The sequence below is a fragment of the Eucyclogobius newberryi genome, unplaced genomic scaffold, assembly GCF_026437365.1.
Source record: "Eucyclogobius newberryi isolate DKJ021-1_F unplaced genomic scaffold, fEucNew1.0.hap1 SCAF_8, whole genome shotgun sequence".
NCBI classification, from domain to species: domain Eukaryota; kingdom Metazoa; phylum Chordata; class Actinopteri; order Gobiiformes; family Gobiidae; genus Eucyclogobius; species Eucyclogobius newberryi.
Genome location: NW_027316500.1, coordinates 38,060,295 through 38,085,294, shown reverse-complemented (window position 1 = coordinate 38,085,294; position 25,000 = coordinate 38,060,295). Strand labels below are relative to the sequence as shown.

Here is a 25,000-nt window from a genome sequence, read left to right as displayed (position 1 = left end):
GGGCCCACCACCCGCAAGAGGATCCATAAGGGGCCGGTGCAGAGAGATCTGGGCGGCAGTCGACGGCAGGGGCCACGTGTTGCGTGTTCACCCCGGTGGACGAGAGGGTCGCGTCCTTTCGCCTTCGGGTGGGGGACAGGTCCCTCAGTGTTGTGGCGGCCTACGGGCCGAACAGCAGTGCAGAGTACCCGGCCTTCTTGGAGTCCTTGGGAGGGGTACTGGACAGTGCACCATTCGGGGACTCCATTGTTCTACTGGGGGACTTCAACGCCTACGTGGGCAATGACAGTGACACCTGGAGAGGGGTGATCGGAAGAACAGCTTCCCTGATCTGAACCCGAGCGGTGTTCAGTTATTGGACTTCTGTGCTAGCCACGGATTGTCCATAACAAACACCATGTTCAAGCACAAGGGTGTTCATCAGTGCACATGGCACCAGGACACCCTAGGCCGGAGGTCAATGATCGACTTTGTTGTCGTGTCATCTGACCTCCGGCCACGTGTCTTGGACGCTGCTGTCAACCGATCACCACCTGGTGGTGAGTTGGATCCGCTGGCGGAGGAGGAAGCTGGACAGACTGTTGGGAACGTCTTGCGGAGCCCTCTGTCAGTAGGGTATTCAACTCACACCTCCGGGAGAGCTTCTCCCAGATCCCGGGGGGGACTGGGGGCTGTTCTCGGCCTCCATTGTTGATGCGGCTGCTCGGAGTTGTGGTCGCAAGGTCTCCGGTGCCTGTCATGACGGCAACCCCCGAACCCGGTGGTGGACACCGGAAGTAAGGGATGTCGTTAGGCTGAAGAAGGAGGCCTATCAGGCCACTCTGGCTTGTAGGTCTCTTGAGGTCATTGACAGGTATCGGCAGGCCAAGCGGGCCGCAGCTCGTGCTGTCGCAGAGGCAAAAATCCGGGCGTGGGATGAGTTTGGGGAGGCCATGGAGGAGAACTATCGGCCCCAAAGAAATTTTGGCAAACCGTCCGGCGCCTCAGGAGGGGGAAGCAGTGCCTCACCTACACCGTTTACGGTGCGGGTGGAGACCTGCTGACCTCGACTGGGAATGTCGTCAGACGGTGGAAGGAATACTTTGAGGACCTCCTTAATCCCTCAGTTACGTCTTCCGAAGAGGAAGCAGAGACCGGGGACTCAGGGGCTGGCTCGCCCATCACCCAAGCTGAAGTCACTGAGGTTGTTGGCAAACTCCTCGGTGGCAGGGCTCCGGGGGTGGATGAGATCCGCCCTGAGTACCTAAAGTATCTGGATGTTGTAGGACTGTCTTGGCTGACACGTCTCTGCAACATCGCGTGGCGGTCGGGGACAGTGACTCTGGACTGGCAGACCGGGGTGGTGGTCCCTCTGTTCAAGAAGGGGGACCGGAGGGTGTGTTCCAACTACAGAGGGATCACACTCCTCAGCCTCCCGGGTAAGGTCTATTCCAGGTACTGGAGAGGAGAATCCGACCGATAGTCGAACCTCAGGATTCAGGAGGAGCAGAGTGGTTTTTGTCCCGGTCGTGGATCACTGGACCAGCTCTATACCCTCCATCGGGTGCTCGAGGGTTCATGGGAGTTTTCCCAACCAGTCCACATGTGGTTTGTGGATCTGGAGAAGGCTTTCGACCGTGTCCCTCGGGGTGTCCTTTCGGGGTGCTCTGGGAGTACGGGGTCCGGGGCCCTTTGCTCAGGGCTGTCCGGTCCCTGTCTGACCAGAACAGGAGCTGTGTTCGCATCGCCGGCAGTAAGTCAGACCTGTTCCCTGTGCATGAGGGTCTCCTCAGGGCTGCGCTTTGTCAGCGGTTCTGTTCATAGTTTTTATGGACAGAAATTCAGAATTTTCTTTTGCAGTCAGGGGTCAGAGGGTGTGGTCAGGGGTCGGAGGTTGTCCGGTTTGGGGACCACAGGATCTCATCTCTGCTGTTTGCAGACGATGTTGTCCTGATGGCTCCATCAAACCCGGACCTGCAGCTGCACTGGGACGGTTTGAGCCGAGTGTGAAGCGGCTGGGATGAGAATAAGCACCTCCAAATCCGAGGCCATGGTTCTCAACCGGAAAAAGGTGGATTGTCCTCTTCAGGTGGGTGAGGAGTCCTTGCCCCAAGTGGAGGAGTTCAAGTATCTCGGGGTCTTGTTCACGAGTGAGTGAAGGATGGAGCATGAGATCGACAGTTGGATCGGTGCAGCAGCTGCAGTGATGCAGCCGCTACATCGACTGTTGTGGTGAAGAAGGAGCTGAGTCGAAAGGCAAAGCTCTCGATTTACCGGTCGCTCTACGTTCTGACCTCACCTATGGTCATGAGCTTTGGGTAGTGACCGAAAGGACAAGATCATGGATACAAGCGGTCGAAATGAGTTTCCTCCGTCGGGTGGCTTGACGCTCCCTTAGAGTGAAGACCCGGGACACGCTGGAGAGACTATGTCTCTCGGCTGGCCTGGGAATGCCTCGGGATCCCCCCGGAGGAGTTAGAGAAAGTGTCTGGGGAGGAGGGAGGCTGGGAGTCCCTGGTTAGACTGCTTGCTGCCCCCGCGACCCGGCCCCGGATAAAGCGATAGAAAATGGATGGATGGAAGTAAGAGTACTGTTACTGTAACGATATGTTACTCAAGTAAGAGTACTGTTACACTGTACAATATACACAGCTTGAGCAAAAATCCCGTGGTCATGGAAAAGATGTCAGTGTGTTTTAGAAGGGCCAGATCATTGGCATCGAGCAGAGAAGAAGAAACTAATGTACTCAAGATCTGTGTGTGAGGAACAATGACACACTGAAGATCTGTGTGAGGAACAATGACACACGGAAGATCTGTGCGAGGAACAATGACACGCTGAAGATCTGTGTGAGGAACAATGACACGCTGAAGATCTGTGTGAGGAACAATGACACGCTGAAGATCTGTGTGAGGAACAATGACACACTGAAGATCTGTGTGAGGAACAATGACACACTGAAGATCTGTGTGAGGAACAATGACACGCTGAAGATGTGTGTGAGGAACAATGACACACTGAAGATCTGTGTGAGGAACAATGACACGCTGAAGATCTGTGTGTGAGGAACAATGACACACTGAAGATCTGTGTGGGGAACAATGACACACTGAAGATCTGTGTGAGGAACAATGACACACTGAAGATCTGTGTGTGAGGAACAATGACACACTGAAGATCTGTGCGAGGAATAATGACACACTGAAGATCTGTGTGTGAGGAACAATGACACACTGAAGATCTGTGTGAGGAACAATGACACGCTGAAGATCTGTGTGAGGAACAATGACACACTGAAGATCTGTGTGAGGAAAAATGACACACTGAAGATCTGTGTGTGAGGAACAATGACACACTGAAGATCTGTGCGAGGAACAATGACACTCTGAAGATCTGTGTGAGGAACAATGACACACTGAAGATCTGTGTGAGGAACAATGACACACTGAAGATGTGTGTGAGGAACAATGACACACTGAAGATGTGTGTGAGGAACAATGACACACTGAAGATCTGTGTGAGGAACAATGACACGCTGAAGATGTGTGTGAGGAACAATGACACACTGAAGATCTGTGTGAGGAACAATGACACACTGAAGATCTGTGTGAGGAACAATGACACGCTGAAGATCTGTGTGAGGAACAATGCCACGCTGAAGATCTGTGTGAGGAACAATGACACACTGAAGATCTGTGTGAGGAACAATGACACGCTGAAGATCTGTGTGAGGAACAATGACACGCTGAAGATCTGTGTGAGGAACAATGACACGCTGAAGATCTGTGTGAGGAACAATGACACACTGAAGATCTGTGTGAGGAACAATGACACACTGAAGATCTGTGTGAGGAACAATGACACGCTGAAGATGTGTGTGAGGAACAATGACACACTGAAGATCTGTGTGAGGAACAATGACACGCTGAAGATCTGTGTGTGAGGAACAATGACACACTGAAGATCTGTGTGGGGAACAATGACACACTGAAGATCTGTGTGAGGAACAATGACACACTGAAGATCTGTGTGAGGAATAATGACACACTGAAGATCTGTGTGTGAGGAACAATGACACACTGAAGATCTGTGTGAGGAACAATGACACGCTGAAGATCTGTGTGAGGAACAATGACACACTGAAGATCTGTGTGAGGAAAAATGACACACTGAAGATCTGTGTGTGAGGAACAATGACACACTGAAGATCTGTGCGAGGAACAATGACACTCTGAAGATCTGTGTGAGGAACAATGACACACTGAAGATCTGTGTGAGGAACAATGACACACTGAAGATGTGTGTGAGGAACAATGACACACTGAAGATGTGTGTGAGGAACAATGACACACTGAAGATCTGTGTGAGGAACAATGACACGCTGAAGATGTGTGTGAGGAACAATGACACACTGAAGATGTGTGTGAGGAACAATGACACACTGAAGATCTGTGTGAGGAACAATGACACGCTGAAGATGTGTGTGAGGAACAATGACACGCTGAAGATCTGTGTGAGGAACAATGACACGCTGAAGATGTGTGTGAGGAACAATGACACACTGAAGATGTGTGTGAGGAACAATGACACACTGAAGATCTGTGTGGGGAACAATGACACACTGAAGATCTGTGTGAGGAACAATGACACGCTGAAGATCTGTGTGAGGAACAATGACACACTGAAGATCTGTGTGAGGAACAATGACACACTGAAGATCTGTGTGAGGAAATGACACACTGAAGATCTGTGTGAGGAACAATGACACACTGAAGATCTGTGTGAGGAACAATGACACACTGAAGATCTGTGTGAGGAACAATGACACGCTGAAGATCTGTGTGAGGAACAATGCCACGCTGAAGATCTGTGTGAGGAACAATGACACACTGAAGATCTGTGTGAGGAACAATGACACGCTGAAGATCTGTGTGAGGAACAATGACACGCTGAAGATCTGTGTGAGGAACAATGACACGCTGAAGATCTGTGTGAGGAACAATGACACACTGAAGATCTGTGTGAGGAACAATGACACACTGAAGATCTGTGTGAGGAACAATGACACGCTGAAGATGTGTGTGAGGAACAATGACACACTGAAGATCTGTGTGAGGAACAATGACACGCTGAAGATCTGTGTGTGAGGAACAATGACACACTGAAGATCTGTGTGGGGAACAATGACACACTGAAGATCTGTGTGAGGAACAATGACACACTGAAGATCTGTGTGAGGAATAATGACACACTGAAGATCTGTGTGTGAGGAACAATGACACACTGAAGATCTGTGTGAGGAACAATGACACGCTGAAGATCTGTGTGAGGAACAATGACACACTGAAGATCTGTGTGAGGAAAAATGACACACTGAAGATCTGTGTGTGAGGAACAATGACACACTGAAGATCTGTGCGAGGAACAATGACACTCTGAAGATCTGTGTGAGGAACAATGACACACTGAAGATCTGTGTGAGGAACAATGACACACTGAAGATGTGTGTGAGGAACAATGACACACTGAAGATGTGTGTGAGGAACAATGACACACTGAAGATCTGTGTGAGGAACAATGACACGCTGAAGATGTGTGTGAGGAACAATGACACACTGAAGATGTGTGTGAGGAACAATGACACACTGAAGATCTGTGTGAGGAACAATGACACGCTGAAGATGTGTGTGAGGAACAATGACACGCTGAAGATCTGTGTGAGGAACAATGACACGCTGAAGATGTGTGTGAGGAACAATGACACACTGAAGATGTGTGTGAGGAACAATGACACACTGAAGATCTGTGTGGGGAACAATGACACACTGAAGATCTGTGTGAGGAACAATGACACGCTGAAGATCTGTGTGAGGAACAATGACACACTGAAGATCTGTGTGAGGAAATGACACACTGAAGATCTCTGTGAGGAACAATGACACATCTGTTCATATTTTAGAAGCCTGTGCAGTGATCAAAGCTAAAGTATCAGAGCATGTGCACCTTTTTTTCCCAAAGAGACATTTTTTTTGGACAGGCATTTTATTACTCGAGTAGCAAAAGGAAGGGGCTCTGAACACGACTGTGAGAAGATTTCTAAAGGAAGGTAGAAGACTTAAGTCTAAGATGTAAAACTAGAAGAAGAAGAAGAAGAAGAACAACAACAACAACAACAACACGATCCACATTTCTGACAGTTTAAATAATCAGTCACTGAAATAAAGGTGTAATCAGGTAATATTGATTGTCAAATTTTAACTGTTGTGTAATTTATTTGGGTTTGTTTTTGTGTAGAGTCTGGTTGCTAGGTAACCGTTGTGGAACGACATCTTCCTCTGTCATATTTGCTCGCCCATAACTGTGGATATGGGCATTTGTTTGGGTGTCAGCTCCTCCCTTTGTCCCAATAATAACCCCGCCCCTTTCCCCCTCTGGCACTTGACCCGACCCCTGACAGTCCTCTCTGTCCTCTCTGTCCTCTCTGTCCGTGACTGTCCGTTATCGCGTCACAAACATGATCTAAATTGTCCCTCAGCTCTGGTGGTGGTGTGGCTGTCCCGCTCCATGGCGCTACATGAAGCTAATGGCGCATGAGGGTCCTAGTGCTGCTCAGCCCGTCTTCCATGGACCATCTCAGTGAGAGGAGGATGGGTGTCCAGCGGTGCGTCCCAGCTGACCGGCCTGCCTAATCAAGCGTGGGGGCCGGAGAGGAAATTGACTGACCCAAATAAAGCCTGTCACATGGGGCGCAATGGAGATAAACAAAACAGCAACGGCATTTATTACTCGACCGGACAGTGGTGGCCAAACGGTGCCGCGCAGGCCATTAGTTCAGTCACAGTTGTATTTGGATTGATTCTTGTATGTTTTCTGTTAATCCAGTGTTGTCCTGTAACTGAGGCTCGCATGCGCAAAACAATCCAGTTTTCACCTTCCCCCTATCCCCGCCCCCACATCCTACTTCATATATATGATTATTGGAAAATTGAAGACTCTAAGTCAGGGGTGGGCAGTTATTTTCTTCCGAGGGCCATATTCAAATCCAGGCCTGTAGCGGAGCCTCATTGGTGTGAAAAAACAAAAAATCCCAAAAATTGAATATCAAATAAAATATAACTTTTCTGTCAAATATAGGCTATTGAATCTATTATTTAATTGATTACAATTTATTTTTTAATTTTTTTTGTTGATATTACCGTAGTTTGCCCACCCCTGCTCTCAGTGAATGTGTAAAAGGTCACGCAGACACTTTTCACCCATAAACACATATTATGGACATCCTGCTGCTAGTTACAGTGAAAGAGGCGGGACAGTGTTGAACAGGAAGTCACTGGCCCTTCTCTGTTACCAAGCCCTTTTAGATCAATATTGCAGTTACCAGTGAACAACGTGTAAAATGACGATCTACTTTTATTTTATTGTTCAATACTAAGTAAGTGAAAAAGCCCAGTATGTCTCCTTTAATCCAGCAGTCAACACTGTTCAGACACAATGTAAAACCTGTAACAATGATGCGGTCTTTGTGTAGCTTCTGTGAGCTAATGAGCCAATGGGAGGCCAAGATCTCAATTCACTCTCACAAATGAGAGCGTGTAATTGATAATATTGATGAGAAAATGTGGGCACATGTCAGACCTCCAATTACTGCAGTGCAGATGTCATCTTTGTCATCTCAGACTACAACTACTAGTTCTCATTTCAACATTAGTGACATGGTCTATATATATATATATATATAAATATATATAGACCATGTCACTAATGTTGAAATGAGAACGTACTTTATAACAGATCCAGCTGTTGGACGAATCATTCTAAAGTCTTTAAAGACAGTGTGTAACATTCAGGATAGTTCTCATTAAAGGCGCGCCTGGAATGTTGCCTGGTTTGGCATAACTTAAACACATCTATTTACAGGTTTTTTTTTATTGCTAAAAATACCCTGAAATGTGCCTTCTCCATGGTGCTGAAACAGGATCTGATTAAACCTCATGTTATTTCTAGGGCCACAGCTCATGATACAGCGAGGAATTTATCGATTATTTTCTTTGACTAATCTTTTTTTTTACATTCGGTAAAACTATATTCAAAAGCATATATACAAAAAATCTAAATAAAAGTTATAGTTCATAATAATAAATGAGGGGAAACACATCATGAGCACATACTACATGGAGTTTATGTGACTGCAGTGTCACTCCTGCAGTGTCACTCCTGCAGTGTCACTCCTGCAGTGTCACTCCTGCAGTGTCACTCCTGCAGTGTCACTCCTGCAGTGTCACTCCTGCAGTGTCACTCCTGCAGTGTCACTCCTGGCAGTGTCACTCCTGCAGTGTCACTCCTGCAGTGTCACTCCTGCAGTGTCACTCCTGCAGTGTCACTCCTGCAGTGTCACTCCTGCAGTGTCACTCCTGCAGTGTCACTCCTGCAGTGTCACTCCTGCAGTGTCACTCCTGCAGTGTCACTCCTGCATGGACACAATCCAAATGTTCATATTAGACAGTTTGTGTTCAGCTAGAATCTGATGATGTCATCATTTCAGACAGAGGGCAGGAGCCTTTATTACTCCAAACTCTCCAAACTCATGATCCACATAATGGACATTCTCATCTGTTTGCGTTTAACTCTACAAACTTATCAATGTTATAAAGTCCTGTTTTATGTTATAATATGAACAGAACAGAAGGAACAAATGAAACAAGAGCAGAGAGTGAAAAGTTAAAATCAAAAGTAAATAAGAAATAAATGTCAGTGAGGCACATCTGTCCCACTGACCGTTTGCCCATGTCAGAGTTCAGAGTAAAGGTCAGTCCTTCACTGTCGGCTCAGCTCCCATCATCCATTTCTTTGGTACTGCCTTTTTCTCTGCAGCTGAAAGTGCATTCCACAGGTAGTATCCATTCATCACCTCCATCGCTGGAGTCCTACAGCCAAGGTTTTAAAGTCACTCATCTCAGTCCAGTATTTGTGTCAGTCTCAAAAGGTGTTTGTCCAGCAGTCAGCAGACCCACTTTAACATGGGGTTATGACCACTGCCCCTGAGGAGAGGGGTCTCCCTACTGGGACAACAAAAATGAATCTAATCTGATGCATTTATGTCATTTAGACATCATTCCACTTCTGATTGATTTGCCTTCATAAAGAGTTCACAGGATCATTTCTGTTCCTGTTATAATCATTCTTGGTTATAATAATTCCTTATTTGTCAATACCTACAAAAGGAAAGTCATCCAAGAAAATCATTTGTTTCTCCTCTCTCAGGGAACGACTTCCTGGAGGACTCTCCTTACGAACCCGTGAACAGCCGACTGTCTGACATCTTCCGCCTGGCGCCCATCCTCGGTAAGTCCTCAAACACTTGGTCAAAACGCTGGGTCAAAACGCTGGGTCGCTGTCACTTCTGCTGGTGCTGTTTTGGACTGTTGCATGTTGGGTAATGGTGTGTGTTGGGCTTTCGTCGATTCATCGGTCAATGGTGTTTTTGTCGACCAAAATGTGTCTTGAATATTTGAATTCTATCAACAACAACAGCAAAAAGTCGTGGCGATAATGGAATGATTTATCTTCAGATGAAAAGAGTCAATCATGAGCTGAATCTGCTTTTCCCACAGTTGGTCAGAGAGTTCTGTTCCACACCACTGCCCCCTATAGTCGGCCAACCGATCTGCAGGGTTTGCCTTTAGTCGATCATGAAGGACCAGTTGACTAAAGCCCGAGTGCGTTCTTCCCCTGTGTCCTCTCCTCATTCTTCTCCTCCACCTCCTCCACCTCCTCCTCTGTCGCTGGTGCATGTTCTCAAAGTAACCCTAACGCTGTGAGTCTCATCCAGCGGTGTGCGCACAGTGCCGGGCGTGGGAAAAGCTGGAGCAGATGAATCGTAGCGAGGAAGATGTCAGACGTGTGTGTTGAATGGAACTGTCCGCAGTTCTGGAGGCGGCCTGTAGATGGCGGTGTTATTCCCTCCTTCGGTGCTCGGGATCTGCAGCGGCGCAGAAATCTGACTATTGTCTGGTTTAAAACGCTTCCATCTGATGAGCGTAATCTGGGTTTGACAAAGAATTAAAATTAAAAAAAGAAGAAAAAAAATGCTGAAATGAGAGAGACAATGTTTAAGATTGAAGTATGTTTTTGAGTGCATCGCTGGTGGTGCAGTGGTGAAGAGCGCTGCACATGTGCATCGTGGGTTTGAGTCCAGCCCTTGACATTTGCCGACTGTCTATACCCACTCTCTCCCCTTCATGCTATGACTGTCCTATAAAACATATCCATTTGGGCTAAATTGGGCTTATAAATAATAATAACATTGTAGTTTTAAAATGCGTCTTGCAAATAGAACAGCTGTTGTTGTATGTTACGCTCGTAACAGTAACAAAACTAGCTCTAATTGTTGTTATCTGAATATTCCAGATTTGTTTCTGGCCTTGTAAAACTCGCTCGTGAATGAAAAGTTGCGTTAAAAAATAAAGTAAAAAAGGTGAACATAGAATGACATGTTCTACAGATGTTTAAATGTGTTTTGTAGTTTGAGTAAAAACCCATTGTTCTGTTTCAACATTAATATCCCAGAGCTGTAGAACTCAGATAGAACCCTCGACTTCAAAGGGAAGATAAAACTTCACGTTGACACATCTGTGTTGCTCTGTGGCTGAGTGGATGGCACTCATGCCAGGGTCCAGCTCGTCCTCCATCTCATCCCCCAAAACCCTGTGCAAAATATACATGTATTTATGTATTCATTGACAAATCTATCTGTAAAAACATACATCTTTTGGAGGGAAATATGTAGCACAATATGTGCTACATTCAGAGCAGATTCTAAGAAGTTGGAGAAAACAGATTCATTTTCCACAGTAGATTTAATGGCAGAAAGCTAATTTAGTGAAATAATAAAAGTAAAATACCCACATTTGTACCTGTATTATTTCAATTTGAAGCTGTTTTTGTTTCAATACTGATCCTGATTGGACCCGGCTTTTCCTGGATGGAAGTTTATAAGACGTGCTTTTGATATCTGAGAGTCTTAAGCGTGGATTATACTTCCCGCTCAGAAAAGAGACATGCGGAGAAGACGCAGTATTTATATGTGCACGGGCTTCACGCCGTGTCCACAGTAGCTGCTCTCAAATCCCATTCATTCATTACAAATGTTTCCCTCGCGGTCGCGTCAAGCATGAACCTTTACACATGTGTGGAGACGTTTCCACGCTTGGACATGACACGTGGTTAACTGAGTTTGGTCCTAGGGCGGATATTACAAAGATATGTATATATGTATATATGTATATATGTATACATGTAGTAGAATCATTTTTGTAATCTCATAATGCTGCTTTGTATCTGTGTAAATATAGAAAATTACCCACATGTGCACAACCTGCCCCATATGTGCACAACCATGTGTGTGGGCCTCATCTGACACGTACACGCCCCCGGACCTATGTGTGTGGGCCTCATCTGACACGTACACGCCCCTGGACCTCTGTGGGTGGGCCTCATCTGACACGTACACGCCCCCGGACCTATGTGTGTGGGCCTCATCTGACACGTACACGCCCCCGGACCTCTGTGTGTGGGCCTCATCTGACACGTACACGCCCCCGGACCTATGTGTGTGGGCCTCATCTGACACGTACACGCCCCCGGACCTATGTGTGTGGGCCTCATCTGACACGTACACGCCCCCGGACCTATGTGTGTGGGCCTCATCTGACACGTACACGCCCCCGGACCTATGTGTGTGGGCCTCATCTGACACGTACACGCCCCCGGACCTATGTGTGTGGGCCTCATCTGACACGTACACGCCCCCGGACCTATGTGTGTGGGCCTCATCTGACACGTACACGCCCCCGGACCTATGTGTGTGGGCCTCATCTGACACGTACACGCCCCCGGACCTATGTGGGTGGGCCTCATCTGACACGTACACGCCCCCGGACCTATGTGGGTGGGCCTCATCTGACACGTACACGCCCCCGGACCTCTGTGGGTGGGCCTCATCTGACACGTACACGCCCCCGGACCTATGTGGGTGGGCCTCATCTGACACGTACACGCCCCCGGACCTATGTGGGTGGGCCTCATCTGACACGTACACGCCCCCGGACCTATGTGGGTGGGCCTCATCTGACACGTACACGCCCCCGGACCTATGTGGGTGGGCCTCATCATGTGTAAGTGTGTAAAAGGGAACGTGTGTCTGTCAGAGGAGCAGCTGCAACACTCCACGACACAACACGGAAAACTAATAACGCTTTAATAATGTATTCCATTTATGCAAGAGAGCGGTTTGTTTCATGCTGTTTGACCACGAAGGACCCTCACTCCACCCACGGGCCCCTGCGAATATGTACGAATAAACAATATTATCATTTTTACTGTCAAGTGCACATTATTGATGGAACTTTTGACATTACTGTTGCTGTCTTTGTTATAAAATATATTTTTTATGGGTTTTAGAGCCTGAATAGTGAAAAAATGATCAAAATGTGACCACGATATTTGTATTGTTTGTGTGTGGACATGTTATTGGGTGAATGGTAAAGAAAGTTGTCTTGGGTGAGTGTATTCTTCAGTTTTACAGAATCAGACCCTGTTTAGATAGAATGTGGTCTTTGTTCTCCTTATTTTCCAGTCAGTGCCTCCTCCTGTTTCCCTCGTCCTTCCATTTCCTCCAAAGTGCCACATCAAATACAAAAGCTGCAATCTCCCAAATGATACAATCGCCTGCGCTCAGGCTCTCTGCGCACCTCTGTCGCGCTTTCCCATTCCTCTGCTCGCGCTTGGACACTTTGAATATCTTAAACGTGGCTGAAATTGCACGACACGCGCCTCCTTGACTTGTGATTAGGCGTGCGAGTGTCGGAGAGACGAAAGCAAACACTCGGCGTCCGGCTCGGAGGCAGAAGGTGCGTTTGATAAGAGCGACGGCGGGCGCGGGACGTGTGATGGCGTGAATATAGATGAGGCCGCAGCGCTGTCATCACGGTCATGGGCGTTCAGAGCATGACCTGGGCGGGTGTCAGAGGGAGGAGGCGTGGTCACGTCTGAGGGCCGCTTTCTGAACGGTCAAGAAAATATTTAAGGGTTAGTGTGTGTGTGTGAGTATGTGTGTGTGAGTGTGTGTTCAGTTCAGCCTAATTCAAAAGATTGGCACAAATCGATGAAACGATGACGTACACGATGACGTACACGATGACGTACTGTACACGATGACGTACACGATGACGTACACGATGACGTACACGATGACGTACACGATGACGTACACAATGACGTACACGATGACGTACACGATGACGTACACGATGACGTACACAATGACGTACACAATGACGTACACAATGACGTACACGATGACGTACACAATGACGTACACGATGACGCACACGATGACGTACACGATGACGCACACGATGACGTACACGATGACGTACTGTACACGATGACGTACACAATGACGTACACGATGACGTACACGATGACGTACACGATGACGTACACAATGACGTACACGATGACGTACACGATGACGTACACAATGACGTACACGATGACGTACACGATGACGTACACGATGACGTACACGATGACGTACACAATGACGTACACGATGACGTACACGATGACGTACACGATGACGCACACGATGACGTACACGATGACGTACACGATGACGTACACGATGACGCACACGATGACGTACACGATGACGTACTGTACACGATGACGTACACAATGACGTACACAATGACGTACACAATGACGTACACAATGACGTACACGATGACGTACACGATGACGTACACAATGACGTACACGATGACGTACACGATGACGTACACGATGACGTACACGATGACGTACACAATGACGTACACGATGACGTACACGATGACGTACACAATGACGTACACAATGACGTACACGATGACGTACTGTACATGCGAGACAGCAGAATAAAGCTCTGTCCATGTTTTGATATTTCCGATGAAAATATTCAGAATACTTTACTTTAACAATGCACATAAGGCCGCAGTTATTTTATTACTTGGTTTACGGATTTTTAAATGATGAAATCCCGTGATGCGTTTATCCAAAACGCATCACGGGAGGAGGAGGGGAGGAGGGGGGAGACGCTCAGGTGAGTGTAACAGTAGATTTAGTGTGTTTTGCATCAGTAGAACTGACGCTTCTAAGTGTACAGTCTTAGTCACGGCAAAACCAGCTGGAGAAAATGTGGTAAACGGGTTTAAAATGTGTATTTGCGATATAAGGAGTTAGCGCTGCGCCGAGCAGACACGGAAACGGCTGCGCGCGTCTTCACGCGCTCTCCCGGGGCCAAGCGCAGGCGCGCAGGATTTTGACAAAAAATTGCTTCACGCGCTCTTATCTTTTGACTTAATACCGCTATTTATATTTTATTTAAAGCTATTCTGCATTGACGGCGGTACTTTATAAAAAAAAATGAATAGATAATAATTTATTTTATTTATATTGTAGAAATCAATCATCTAAGTACGGCGGATCCGTAAACCAAGTAATAAAATAACTAAGGCCTTATTAAAGGAGAGAAGACTGGAGTGTTAGAAGAAAGACCAAAGCCAAAGAATCGGGATAGTCAGAATTACAACAATCACGTAGGGAATGTGCGATCAAAAAAGAAATGTTAAATCTCAGTGGGACTTTGTGGGTTAAATAAAGGTCAATCATAAAAATGTGTTTTGTCTTGTAGGTGATGTGTGTCCCATGGGAGACAATAAAGGATTATCCTATTTTATACGTCTGAAATTGGAGTGAGAAAAGATGAATGAGACCAACTGTTAGACTCTCCTTTGATGGAAGCTGAAGAGCCATTAGTGGTGTCCCTGCCCCCGGCTCCAGGGTCCTGGTCAGGAGCCGGAGCAGCACCAGACTGACCTCCACTGACCCACAGTCACTGTCAAACTGATGCTGTGAGGATGAGTTCATTCTGTGTATTTGTAGTATTTATTAGTATTTTATTCTTATTGTGATACTAGTTCCTCCGCTGGTCGGTTGCACGTCCCCGGGATAGGCTCCAGTCCCCCGGGACCCCGAACAGGAACAAGTGGTAGACGTAGGCATATTCTGCTCATTCTTAAGTGATGTTTTCCAGGAAGTATTTGAATATTGGACACACTCTGAGTTTAGAGCTTTCACTCTAACGACTAAAGACCTACACTGATAAATATGGTGCGTTGTTGTTTTTTCTTTTTCAGTATTTTGTCCAGGCCATATTTTGAAGTATAAAATCACATTAATCTAATCTGTAAATTATATATTAGGTGAATTCATACAGTTTTAATGTATCTTAATTAACTTATAAACTATGAATGTGTAAACATCTGTGTTTTTTTAACGGTCAGACTTTCTTGTCAGACTTTAACATGTTCCGTAACTGACACCACTGCCTCAAGATTAAGTCAATATTCATTTCAAATTTATCATCAAGATGCAAGTTCCTGCTTAAATAATCAACCAGAACCAGAACAGACACTGAATGACTTATTGAACAGATAAACTGGATTTTTGAAAATGGCATGTACTTTTTGACTTTATATAAGTTGTAGAAAAAGATTCAGTCCAGTCATCTGGACTCGGTTTTTAGGAATTATTAATTTGTAATTATTATAATGACAGTGTATTTATATAGGTCTTTTCCACCTTCGGGACATTGGGCTGGGACATTGGTGTGAGGAAGAGGAGGGTTATGGCCAGACCCTGGGGTTTATAGGTCCAGTTCTGAATTCAGCGTGAGGTATTTGTTTGAAGATCGCGACCGCTTTCAGCAAAAGTCTTTCCAAATTGATAACTGTGTAGAGCTCAATTCAGAGTGGTCCACGTGTCCATCTGGTGTGGGTTTGGAAAGGCCACAGTGTCTGCTCAGCCGAAGACACATGCAGGCTTCAGTCGGGCTTAGGCTGAAGATCCAAACTCTTGTCCCACATTAGACTCAAGAGTCCATTTCTCCCAAGGTCACTGGCTCCTCCTGTTCCCCTGACTCTTCTCGCTCAGTTCTCTCAGGGACAGCTCAGTTTATCAGTGACAGGTCCAGCTGTTGAGCGCTGGCACTGTTTCTCACCACCGCACATGGTTGAGGCCCCATGTGGCACAGGCCTGCTGCAGTGCGCCAGCCCAGTGTCATCACGCATCTGTCAGTTGGACCTTTTTACATTTGAAGTCATTGTTAAAGATGTGCAACATCAGGATATTAAGTAGATTATTTACAAGGTGAAAACTGTTGAAAATTAACTATAAAGGTTAGTTACAATGGTGTAGGCTGATGTGGCTCAAGCCCCTTTGCCTTGTGCCCTTTAGATAGATGGATGGGTTAATTTATTTATTTGATCCTCAAGTAGCAATGCCCTCAACATATAATATTAGATCTAATATTTTGCCCATGAAGACAGCAGAGATGTAATTTATGTTTTTTAACGTATAGGCTACTTTACTAACACTACTATCAATACGCTCCTTCTCCCTCCCTCACACACTCTCTCTCTCTGTCAGGAGCATCAACTCACACAGAAAGCTCGGGGACAGAGGGGAAAAACCGTGAAACAATGTGTGTTTTATTACAATCTGGTTCATGTTCATAAAGAACGAGCCTATTGAGGAGGTTGATTAAGACGCTAAATACAAAGGTATTACATGTACAGCCTAGATACCCCAACACGCCACACTATGAAATGATCCGGGAGTCCAGGTGCTGGAGGATAAAGTGGAGAGCCAGGTTAATGGCGTTGTCCACAGACCTGTTGGCTCTGTAGGTGAACCACAAGGGGTCCAGCAGGGGTTCCAGCAGGGGGGAGGTGAAGGACTTAAGGTGGGGGCAAGACCAGGTGCTCAAATGACTTCATGACTAGAGACATCAGCACCACAGATCTGTAGTTATTACGTCCAGTGATCCGGGGCTTCTTAGGGACAAGGACAATGATGGACGACTTGAAGCAGGTTGGCTGGGACACTGTGAAGATGGAAGTCAATTCTTCAGCACAGTGTCTTAGAGTGGTGGGAGAGACACTGTCTGGTCCAGCAACTTTTCAGTGAGTTGGATTTATATAAATAGTCTGTTTTCATCCTGTCTCTGAACTAAGAGAATGGTGGTGGAGGTGGGGGGTCCGGGGTTGGGTTGGCAGAGGTGGCCACAATGGGGGGGAGGGTTTGTGTAACAAATTAGAATAAAACGCTCCAGAGTCTGCACCTCTCCATCACAACATCAGCAGATCGATGCAACTACACGAGTGCACATGGCAAGCTAATTGTCAGAATGAGCATATCACCTTATTCTCTCATTAGGCTTACCTTAGTTATCACATGTACAAAATAAAGGAGAAGAGACATCAAAAGAAACAAAATGAAGGCACACAAAGTCCAAAGTAAAAGTCCCATTTAGTCCAAAGTCCGTCAAATTTGTCCACCAAAAGTTTTGTTTTATGTTTTTCCTTTTTCTTTATTTCAGTCATGTCGGGCCAGTCTTTGATCATCAGCACAGTTTGTGTCATCCATTTTTCATGATGGCCTTTTTCCTGCTGCCAGAAGTATACTCTAAATGTATCCATTTATTGTGTGCATGGCTGAAGTTTTGAGGCCCAAACACATAGCTCTAAAAGTGAGTGCTATGGCAGTGTCAGAATAGTCAGCAGTGCATTGTTAATTTTAGTGATTCCAGTTTGTATGTCCATAGGTATTTTTGGATTTGATCCCAAGCATAGATGAGATCCAAGTCCTCTTCAGGGGCCTGTAGTGAGTCTTCAGCAGAAGTCATGTCCACACAGCAGTAGCAGGTGAGAGGCTGGAGGTCCCGGGCTCTTCAGACAGTGACCACAGTGATCTCCTGAACAAACAAACAAAATTTGGACTGGTGCTTGAACAAGGATGTCCATCAGAAGGTTTTCCATCAGTGCACGTGACATCAGGACACCCTAGGCCAGAGCTCAATAATCGACTTTGTTGTCATGTCGTCTGTTCTTTGGCCACGTGTCTACCCGACAAGAGGGGCAGAGCTGTCAACGGAGGAGGAAGCTGGAGAGACTTGGCAGGCCCAAGCACATTGCGAGGGTCTGTTGGGAACGTCTTGCAACGTCCTTTGTCAGTGGGTATTCAACTCACACCTCCAGGAGAGCTTCTCCCAGATCCCGGTGGAGGCTGGGGACACAGAGTCCGAGTGGACCATGTTCTCAACCTCCATTGTTAATGGGGCTGCTCGGAGCTGTGGTTGCAAGGTCTCAGGTGCCTGTTGCGGCGGAAATCCCTGAACCTGGTGGTGGACACCAAAAGTAAGGGATGCTATCAGGCTGAAGAAGGAGGTTCTTTGCCTTGTAAGACTCTTGCAGACCAAGTGTAACGCAGCTTGTGCTGTTGCAGAGACAAAATCCCGGGGCTGGGAGGAGTTTGGGGAGGCCATGGACTTCAAAGAAATTTTCGCAAACCGTTCGCGGAGAGGGGAAAGCAGTGCTTCACCAACACTGTGAGGGTGGAGACTTGTTGACCTTGACTGGGGATGTTGTTGGACGGTGTAGGGAATATTTAGAGGACCTCCTTAAACCTGTTGTTGCCTCCTTCCTAAAGTATTACTTAAACATTGTTATTCCTAGCACTGTAAGTAAAGCTGGGGATTCACTACATGACTTCTCACTGAGAGATTTAGAATGTTAAGGAGGGTCCACACGACACAACTGGATTGAGTGTATATCCTGCTTCCGAAGAGTGCACACGCTTTTTTGCTCGCTCCGCTTGCTATCGCTGCTTTCCTTATTTATTTTGCTTTTTAATCAGTTTTTGTCTTCCAAACATTTTTGATTTAGACTTTTTCAAGTAAACCAAGGATTTTAAGAACATTTTTCCAGTTTTAACGACATATCTGACGCCAGCGACATGTCCGGGAGAAGAAGGGAGAAAGACTGTGAACGCTGTCGGAAATATCAACAAGAAATTAATGAGCTGAAAACACGGATATTTGTTTTGGAATCTGAAAAAGTTCTTCACGATACCATTCCTGTGTCAACCGACGGTAAGAAGAGCACACTTTTTACTAGAAAAACTGCTACTTTCAACCTAAACCGCAGTGACTCTGTGTCGTTTCCAAAACTGTCTAAAAACCAGAAAGACCAGGCTGTTTCTTGGAACAAACTTGGAGCAAAGCCTAAACGATACAAAGATAACGTGAAGTCGCCTAAAATACAGCTCACCAACAGATTTTTACCACTTTCAGAGATGGAATTAAATGAAAAAAGGAAAGATGACGTGGCCAAAATACAGCGAGGTGGATCTGTGCCAGGAGCCAAGGTCACGCAGATTGTTTTGGTTGGGGACGGCGCGATAAGTCACGTGACGCATGAAAAGATAAACACACATTCTTTTCCAAGCGCCACTGTTTCTGAGATTGCGTCACTCCTTCCAAATATTATGGCTAAGCATGGAGGAGCTAAACAGCTGATTGTGCACGTGGGTGCAGTGGACATGCGGCCGGAACAGACTGAAGTTTTGAAAAAAGACTTCTTGAAGTTATTCGACGTGCTTGATAAAATGGAAATCAAAACATTCATAAGTGGACCTCTTCCAAACATCGACAGGAGGATAAACAAGTTTAGCCGGCTTCTTCAGCTGAACACATGGCTGTCCAAAGAGTGTTCCCCGAGAGGACTACACTACATTGAGAACTTCTATCTATTCTGGAAACGAGAGGACCTGTTTAAGAGAAATGGCCCCCACCTATGCAGAGGTGGAGTGAGGGTGCTGACAGAGAACCTGCTCCACGCTCAAAGGCATTGGACTGGGCCTGGACAGGGTCCTGAGCAGATAGTTAGAGAAGAGAGGAATGAGAGAAGAATTCCTGCTCCATCAGCCAGAGACCGAGCCAATGTTTCAACATCAAAAGCACCACAACCTCAGCCTCCACCAAAGGATTCATCAGCAGCTGCTCCACCACCACCAGCAAAGGATTCAGCTCCAGCTGCTCCACATTCACCTCCACCGCCTCCAGCAAAGGAACAATCTTTAAAGGCCTTGGACACATCTGTGACAAGCCCAACAACATCCCTGTCATCGCCCCTGCCTTCACACCAGCCCTGGGTTCCCCCTGCAACATCTACTCCCACTAAAGATTCATCATTCTCCTTCTCATCTCCACTCTCACCCATGGGCCTTCCCAGCCATTTTGAAAGTCTGATCAAATCAGGCATTAAGATGGCTCCACTCACGCCCAATATAGCAAGGGCTACGTCAATACTTATCAACTCTTCCCTGCACAAGCCGACTACACCAACAAAAGCCCCACCACCCTTCCCCCCTCGCCTCTCACCTGGTCCCAAACTCTCCTTGGCCACAAAAGCCCCACCACCCATCCAACCTCGCCTTTCACCTGGTATCTCCCATAGCTAGGATGCACTGGGTCTCAGCGTTGCATGGACTTATTGTCACATTAAAAATCAAACCAACCCGGGGCCCTATGTAAAAAGAGCCCCCCCTAGTGCTATTTCTGTAGTCACATCATCACACAGATGGAAAAACAAAATGCGAGTCAGGCCCAATCTGAGAAATGTGATTCATATTCCCTGTGAAAAGATAAAGCCCAGTCTCACTGAAACTAGTCTGAAACTTGCTGTACTAAATGTCAGATCCTTATGTAACAAATCTCTCTTAATTAATCATTTTATTTCTTCTTATAATCTTGATTTTATGTTTTTAACTGAAACATGGCTTGACAAAAACACAGGAAATGTAGTTCTGATAGAATCTGCTCCACCCAAATTTAAGTTTGAATCTGAAATACGAGAAAACAAAAAAGGGGGTGGAGTCTGTGCTGTCTTTAGAGATGAAATAATTACCCGCCGGTTGTCTTTTGGGGTGTTTTCATCATTTGAGTATGTATCCTTTAAAATGGAGCTAAAACGGTCTCCATCCATTCTCTTCATGTTTTATACAAGCCTCCCCAGCACTGCCAAAGTTTTATTGATGATTTTACTGAGATGCTTTCAGTCATATGCACAGACTTTGATGGTTTGGTCATTACAGGTGATTTCAATGTGCATGTTGATAATATTTGTGACAGAAACGCTAAAGAGCTTGATGCTGTCCTTGAAACCTTCAGTCTTACTCAGCATGTGAGAGGCCCCACCCACAGCAAAGGACACACTCTAGATCTCATAATTACAAAGGGGGTAAATATTTCAAATGTTAATGTGATCGATGTTGCTCTGTCTGATCATTTCTGTGTCTTCTTTGACCTGTCTGTTTCTCCCAAACCTCCGGTTGGTCCTGCAGTTGTTCAGAGGAGACACATAAGTGATGGCACAGGTGCACTGTTTATGGAAATGATAAACTTTGAAAATGTCTCATGTTCTAATGTAAATGATTTGTTGAACTCTGTTACATCTAGTGTTTTGAATGTTCTGGACACCATCGCCCCTATAAAGGCTAAAATGGTTAAAAATAAGCAGAAGGCGCCGTGGAGAAATGATGATTCGGTCAGGGCACAGAAAAGGGAGTGCCGCAGGGCCGAACGGAAATGGCGCAAGTCAAAGCTCCAGGTTCAAAAAGAGATTTACAAAGAGAAGCTGAACATGTACAACCTAATCTTATGTAGAACTAGGGAAAGATATTTTTTCTGAAATAATTGGAAGCTGCAGTAACAACTCACGTGTCCTGTTTGCCACAGTAAACAGATTAACAAACCCTCCGGCTCAGCTGCCGTTCTCATTTCCACATCAGTGTAATGAGTTTGCATTATTCTTTAATGACAAAGTTCAGGGCATTAAAAATGCTATAAATCCCACAATGCAAAAAAATACCCTAAAACCACCAAGACACTTAGAGCTAACTCACTTTGCACCAGTAACTGACAAAACTGTCCATGAGATCATCACCAGTCTGAGTTCATCTACATGCTGCCTCGATGTGTTACCCACCAGATTTCTAAAGTCTGTGCTGAACAGTTTGTTAGCACCACTCACTCACATAGTTAACATGTCGCTTCAATCTGGAACATTCCCAATGTCTTTGAAAACTGCGGTCATAAAGCCTCTCCTAAAGAAGAGCAGTCTTGATGCCGCAGTACTGAGTCATTACCGGCCCATCTCTAATCTGCCATTTTGGGGCAAAGTCCTTGAAAAGGTTGTTTACCAACAGCTCACAGATTTCCTCTTAATAAACAATTCATTTGATGTTTTTCAGTCAGGTTTTAGACTTCATCACACTGAGACTGCTGTTGTCAAGGTGACAAATGACATCCGCCTGAACACTGACACGGGCAAAGCCTCAGTCTTAATTCTGTTAGATCTGAGTGCTGCTTTTGACACTGTCGATCATGGGATCCTCTTACAGAGACTAGAGGACTGGGTGGGCATCACTGGCCCTGCCCTAAACTGGTTAAGGTCCTATCTGGAAGACAGGAAGTACTTTGTTGAAATTGGTAGCTGTGTCTCAGACCACATGACCCTGACCTGTGGAGTGCCCCAAGGGTCAGTCCTGTTCAACCTCTACATGCTGCCGTTAGGTCAGTTGATACGCAGTGAAAATGTGTCCTATCACAATTATGCAGACGACACTCAGATCTATGTTTCACTATCGGCAGGTGACTATGGACCAGTAGATTCACTCTGTCACTGCATCCAACAGATCAGTGTGTGGATGCAAAACAACTTTCTCCAGCTGAACTCAGACAAGACTGAAATAATCGTTTTTGGCCCACAGAAACAAAGAGAAAGTGTTAGCGGTCACCTCCAGAGTCTCGCTCTAAAACCTACAAACCAAATTAGAAATCTGGGGGTAATAATGGACTCAGACTTGAACTTTAATAGCCACGTCAAATCAATAACATCAGCAGCTTTTTACCATCTAAAAAACATTGCCAAAATCAAAAATATAGTGTCAAAACCAGATTTAGAGAGACTTATCCACGCGTTTGTCTCCAGTAGATTAGACTACTGTAACGGCCTGCTCACTGGTCTCTCCAAACGAGCTGTAAAACAGCTGCAGTACATCCAGAACGCTGCTGCTCGGGTCCTGACTAGAACCAGGAAGTACCATCACATTAGTCCTGTTCTCAGGTCTCTGCACTGGCTCCCTGTGGCTCAGAGAATAGACTTTAAAGCAGCTCTGCTTGTGTACAAGTCTCTCCATGGCCTAGCACCAAAGTACATCTTGGATATGTTAGTGCCATATGAACCATCTCGGACTCTGAGGACCTCAGGGACCGGCCTCCTGCTGGTGCCAGAGTCAGGACAAAACATGGGGAATCTGCGTTTCAGTTTTATGCAGCTAAAATCTGGAACAGTCTTCCTGAAGATGTAAGACAGGTTCTACTCTGACAATGTTCAAATCTAAGATAAAAACAGTTTTGTTTAGCTGTGTTTATGACTGAAAGGATTTTTTCTTTGCACTCTTCTCTTTTGTTTGTGATTTTATTAGTTTAGACAATCAGTTGGATTGATCATTTTTAATTTAGTTAATTTTATTGTATTTCTGTTTCTGTCATTTCTTTGTGATTTGAATGCATTTTTCCTGCTGTGTGAAGCACTTTGAATTGCCTTGTGTATGAAATGTGCTCTACAAATAAACTTGCCTTGCCTGATTATAGAGTCTGAGGTCCACATGACACAACTCTGACTAACAACTGAAGACACTTTCATCCTACAAATTACAATTAATAATCACAAAAACAACTTAATGCCGCACCAGAGAACTAGGAGGGGTGAACCATGTGAGTGCTTGTTTATCGGCTCAGCTCTGGTTTTATGTGTTCAAGTAAAGTTAAAGTGTCATTGTAGATGCATTTCTCTCTCTGAAATGACAAAAAAGGAAGTTTTAGCGCAGATGCAGCTGTTTCCAGTGTCTCCTCCTTGTCATTGGTCACTGGGCTCAGTAAACACGCCGCTGCTCCAGAGCACAGCCAAAATCAGCCTCATGATTCCAACATGTTTGTAAGACTGTGACTGGAGTCTTGTGGAGTCTTTCCGTGGACCAAACTTTTCAATACGGTTCGAACGTGAGTCTAGTCGTAACATGGTCGACATGAGTGACTGAGAGTGACTGAGAGTGACGGAGAGTGACGGAGAGTGACGGAGAGTGACGGAGAGTGACTGAGAGTGACGGAGAGTGACGGAGAGTGACTGAGAGTGACTGAGAGTGACTGAGAGTGACTGAGAGTGACTGAGAGTGACGGCGAGTGACGGAGAGTGACGGAGAGTGACTGAGAGTGACGGAGAGTGACTGAGAGTGACTGAGAGTGACGGAGAGTGACGGAGAGTGACGGAGAGTGACGGAGAGTGACGGATAGTGACGGAGAGTGACTGAGAGTGACTGAGAGTGACGGAGAGTGACGGAGAGTGACGGAGAGTGACTGAGAGTGACTGAGAGTGACTGAGAGTGACTGAGAGTGACGGAGAGTGACGGAGAGTGACGGAGAGTGACGGAGAGTGACTGAGAGTGACTGAGAGTGACTGAGAGTGACTGAGAGTGACTGAGAGTGACGGAGAGTGACGGAGAGTGACTGAGAGTGACTGAGAGTGACTGAGAGTGACTGAGAGTGACTGAGAGTGACGGAGAGTGACGGAGAGTGACGGAGAGTGTCTGAGAGTGACTGAGAGTGTCTGAGAGTGACTGAGAGTGACTGAGAGTATCTGAGAGTGACTGAGAGTGACGGAGAGTGACGGAGAGTGACGGAGAGTGACTGAGAGTGACGGAGAGTGACGGAGAGTGACTGAGAGTGACTGAGAGTGACTGAGAGTGACGGAGAGTGACTGAGAGTGACTGAGAGTGACTGAGAGTGACGGAGAGTGACGGAGAGTGACGGAGAGTGACTGAGAGTGACTGAGAGTGACGGAGAGTGACGGAGAGTGACTGAGAGTGACTGAGAGTGACTGAGAGTGACGGAGAGTGACGGAGAGTGACTGAGAGTGACGGAGAGTGACGGAGAGTGACTGAGAGTGACTGAGAGTGACTGAGAGTGACTGAGAGTGACGGAGAGTGACGGAGAGTGACGGAGAGTGACGGAGAGTG

General features: G+C 46.1%; 1 protein-coding gene across 1 annotated transcript in view; it reads left to right on the top strand.

The window, feature by feature from the left end:
* The window catches only part of gfra1a (gdnf family receptor alpha 1a), a 240,800-nt gene that overhangs the window by 21,780 nt on the left and 194,020 nt on the right, over positions 1–25,000 (top strand). The window contains exon 3 of the mRNA XM_072436743.1: positions 9,242–9,322. Coding sequence (XP_072292844.1) covers positions 9,242–9,322 — 81 coding nt within the window. The remainder of the gene's footprint in view (positions 1–9,241; positions 9,323–25,000) is intronic.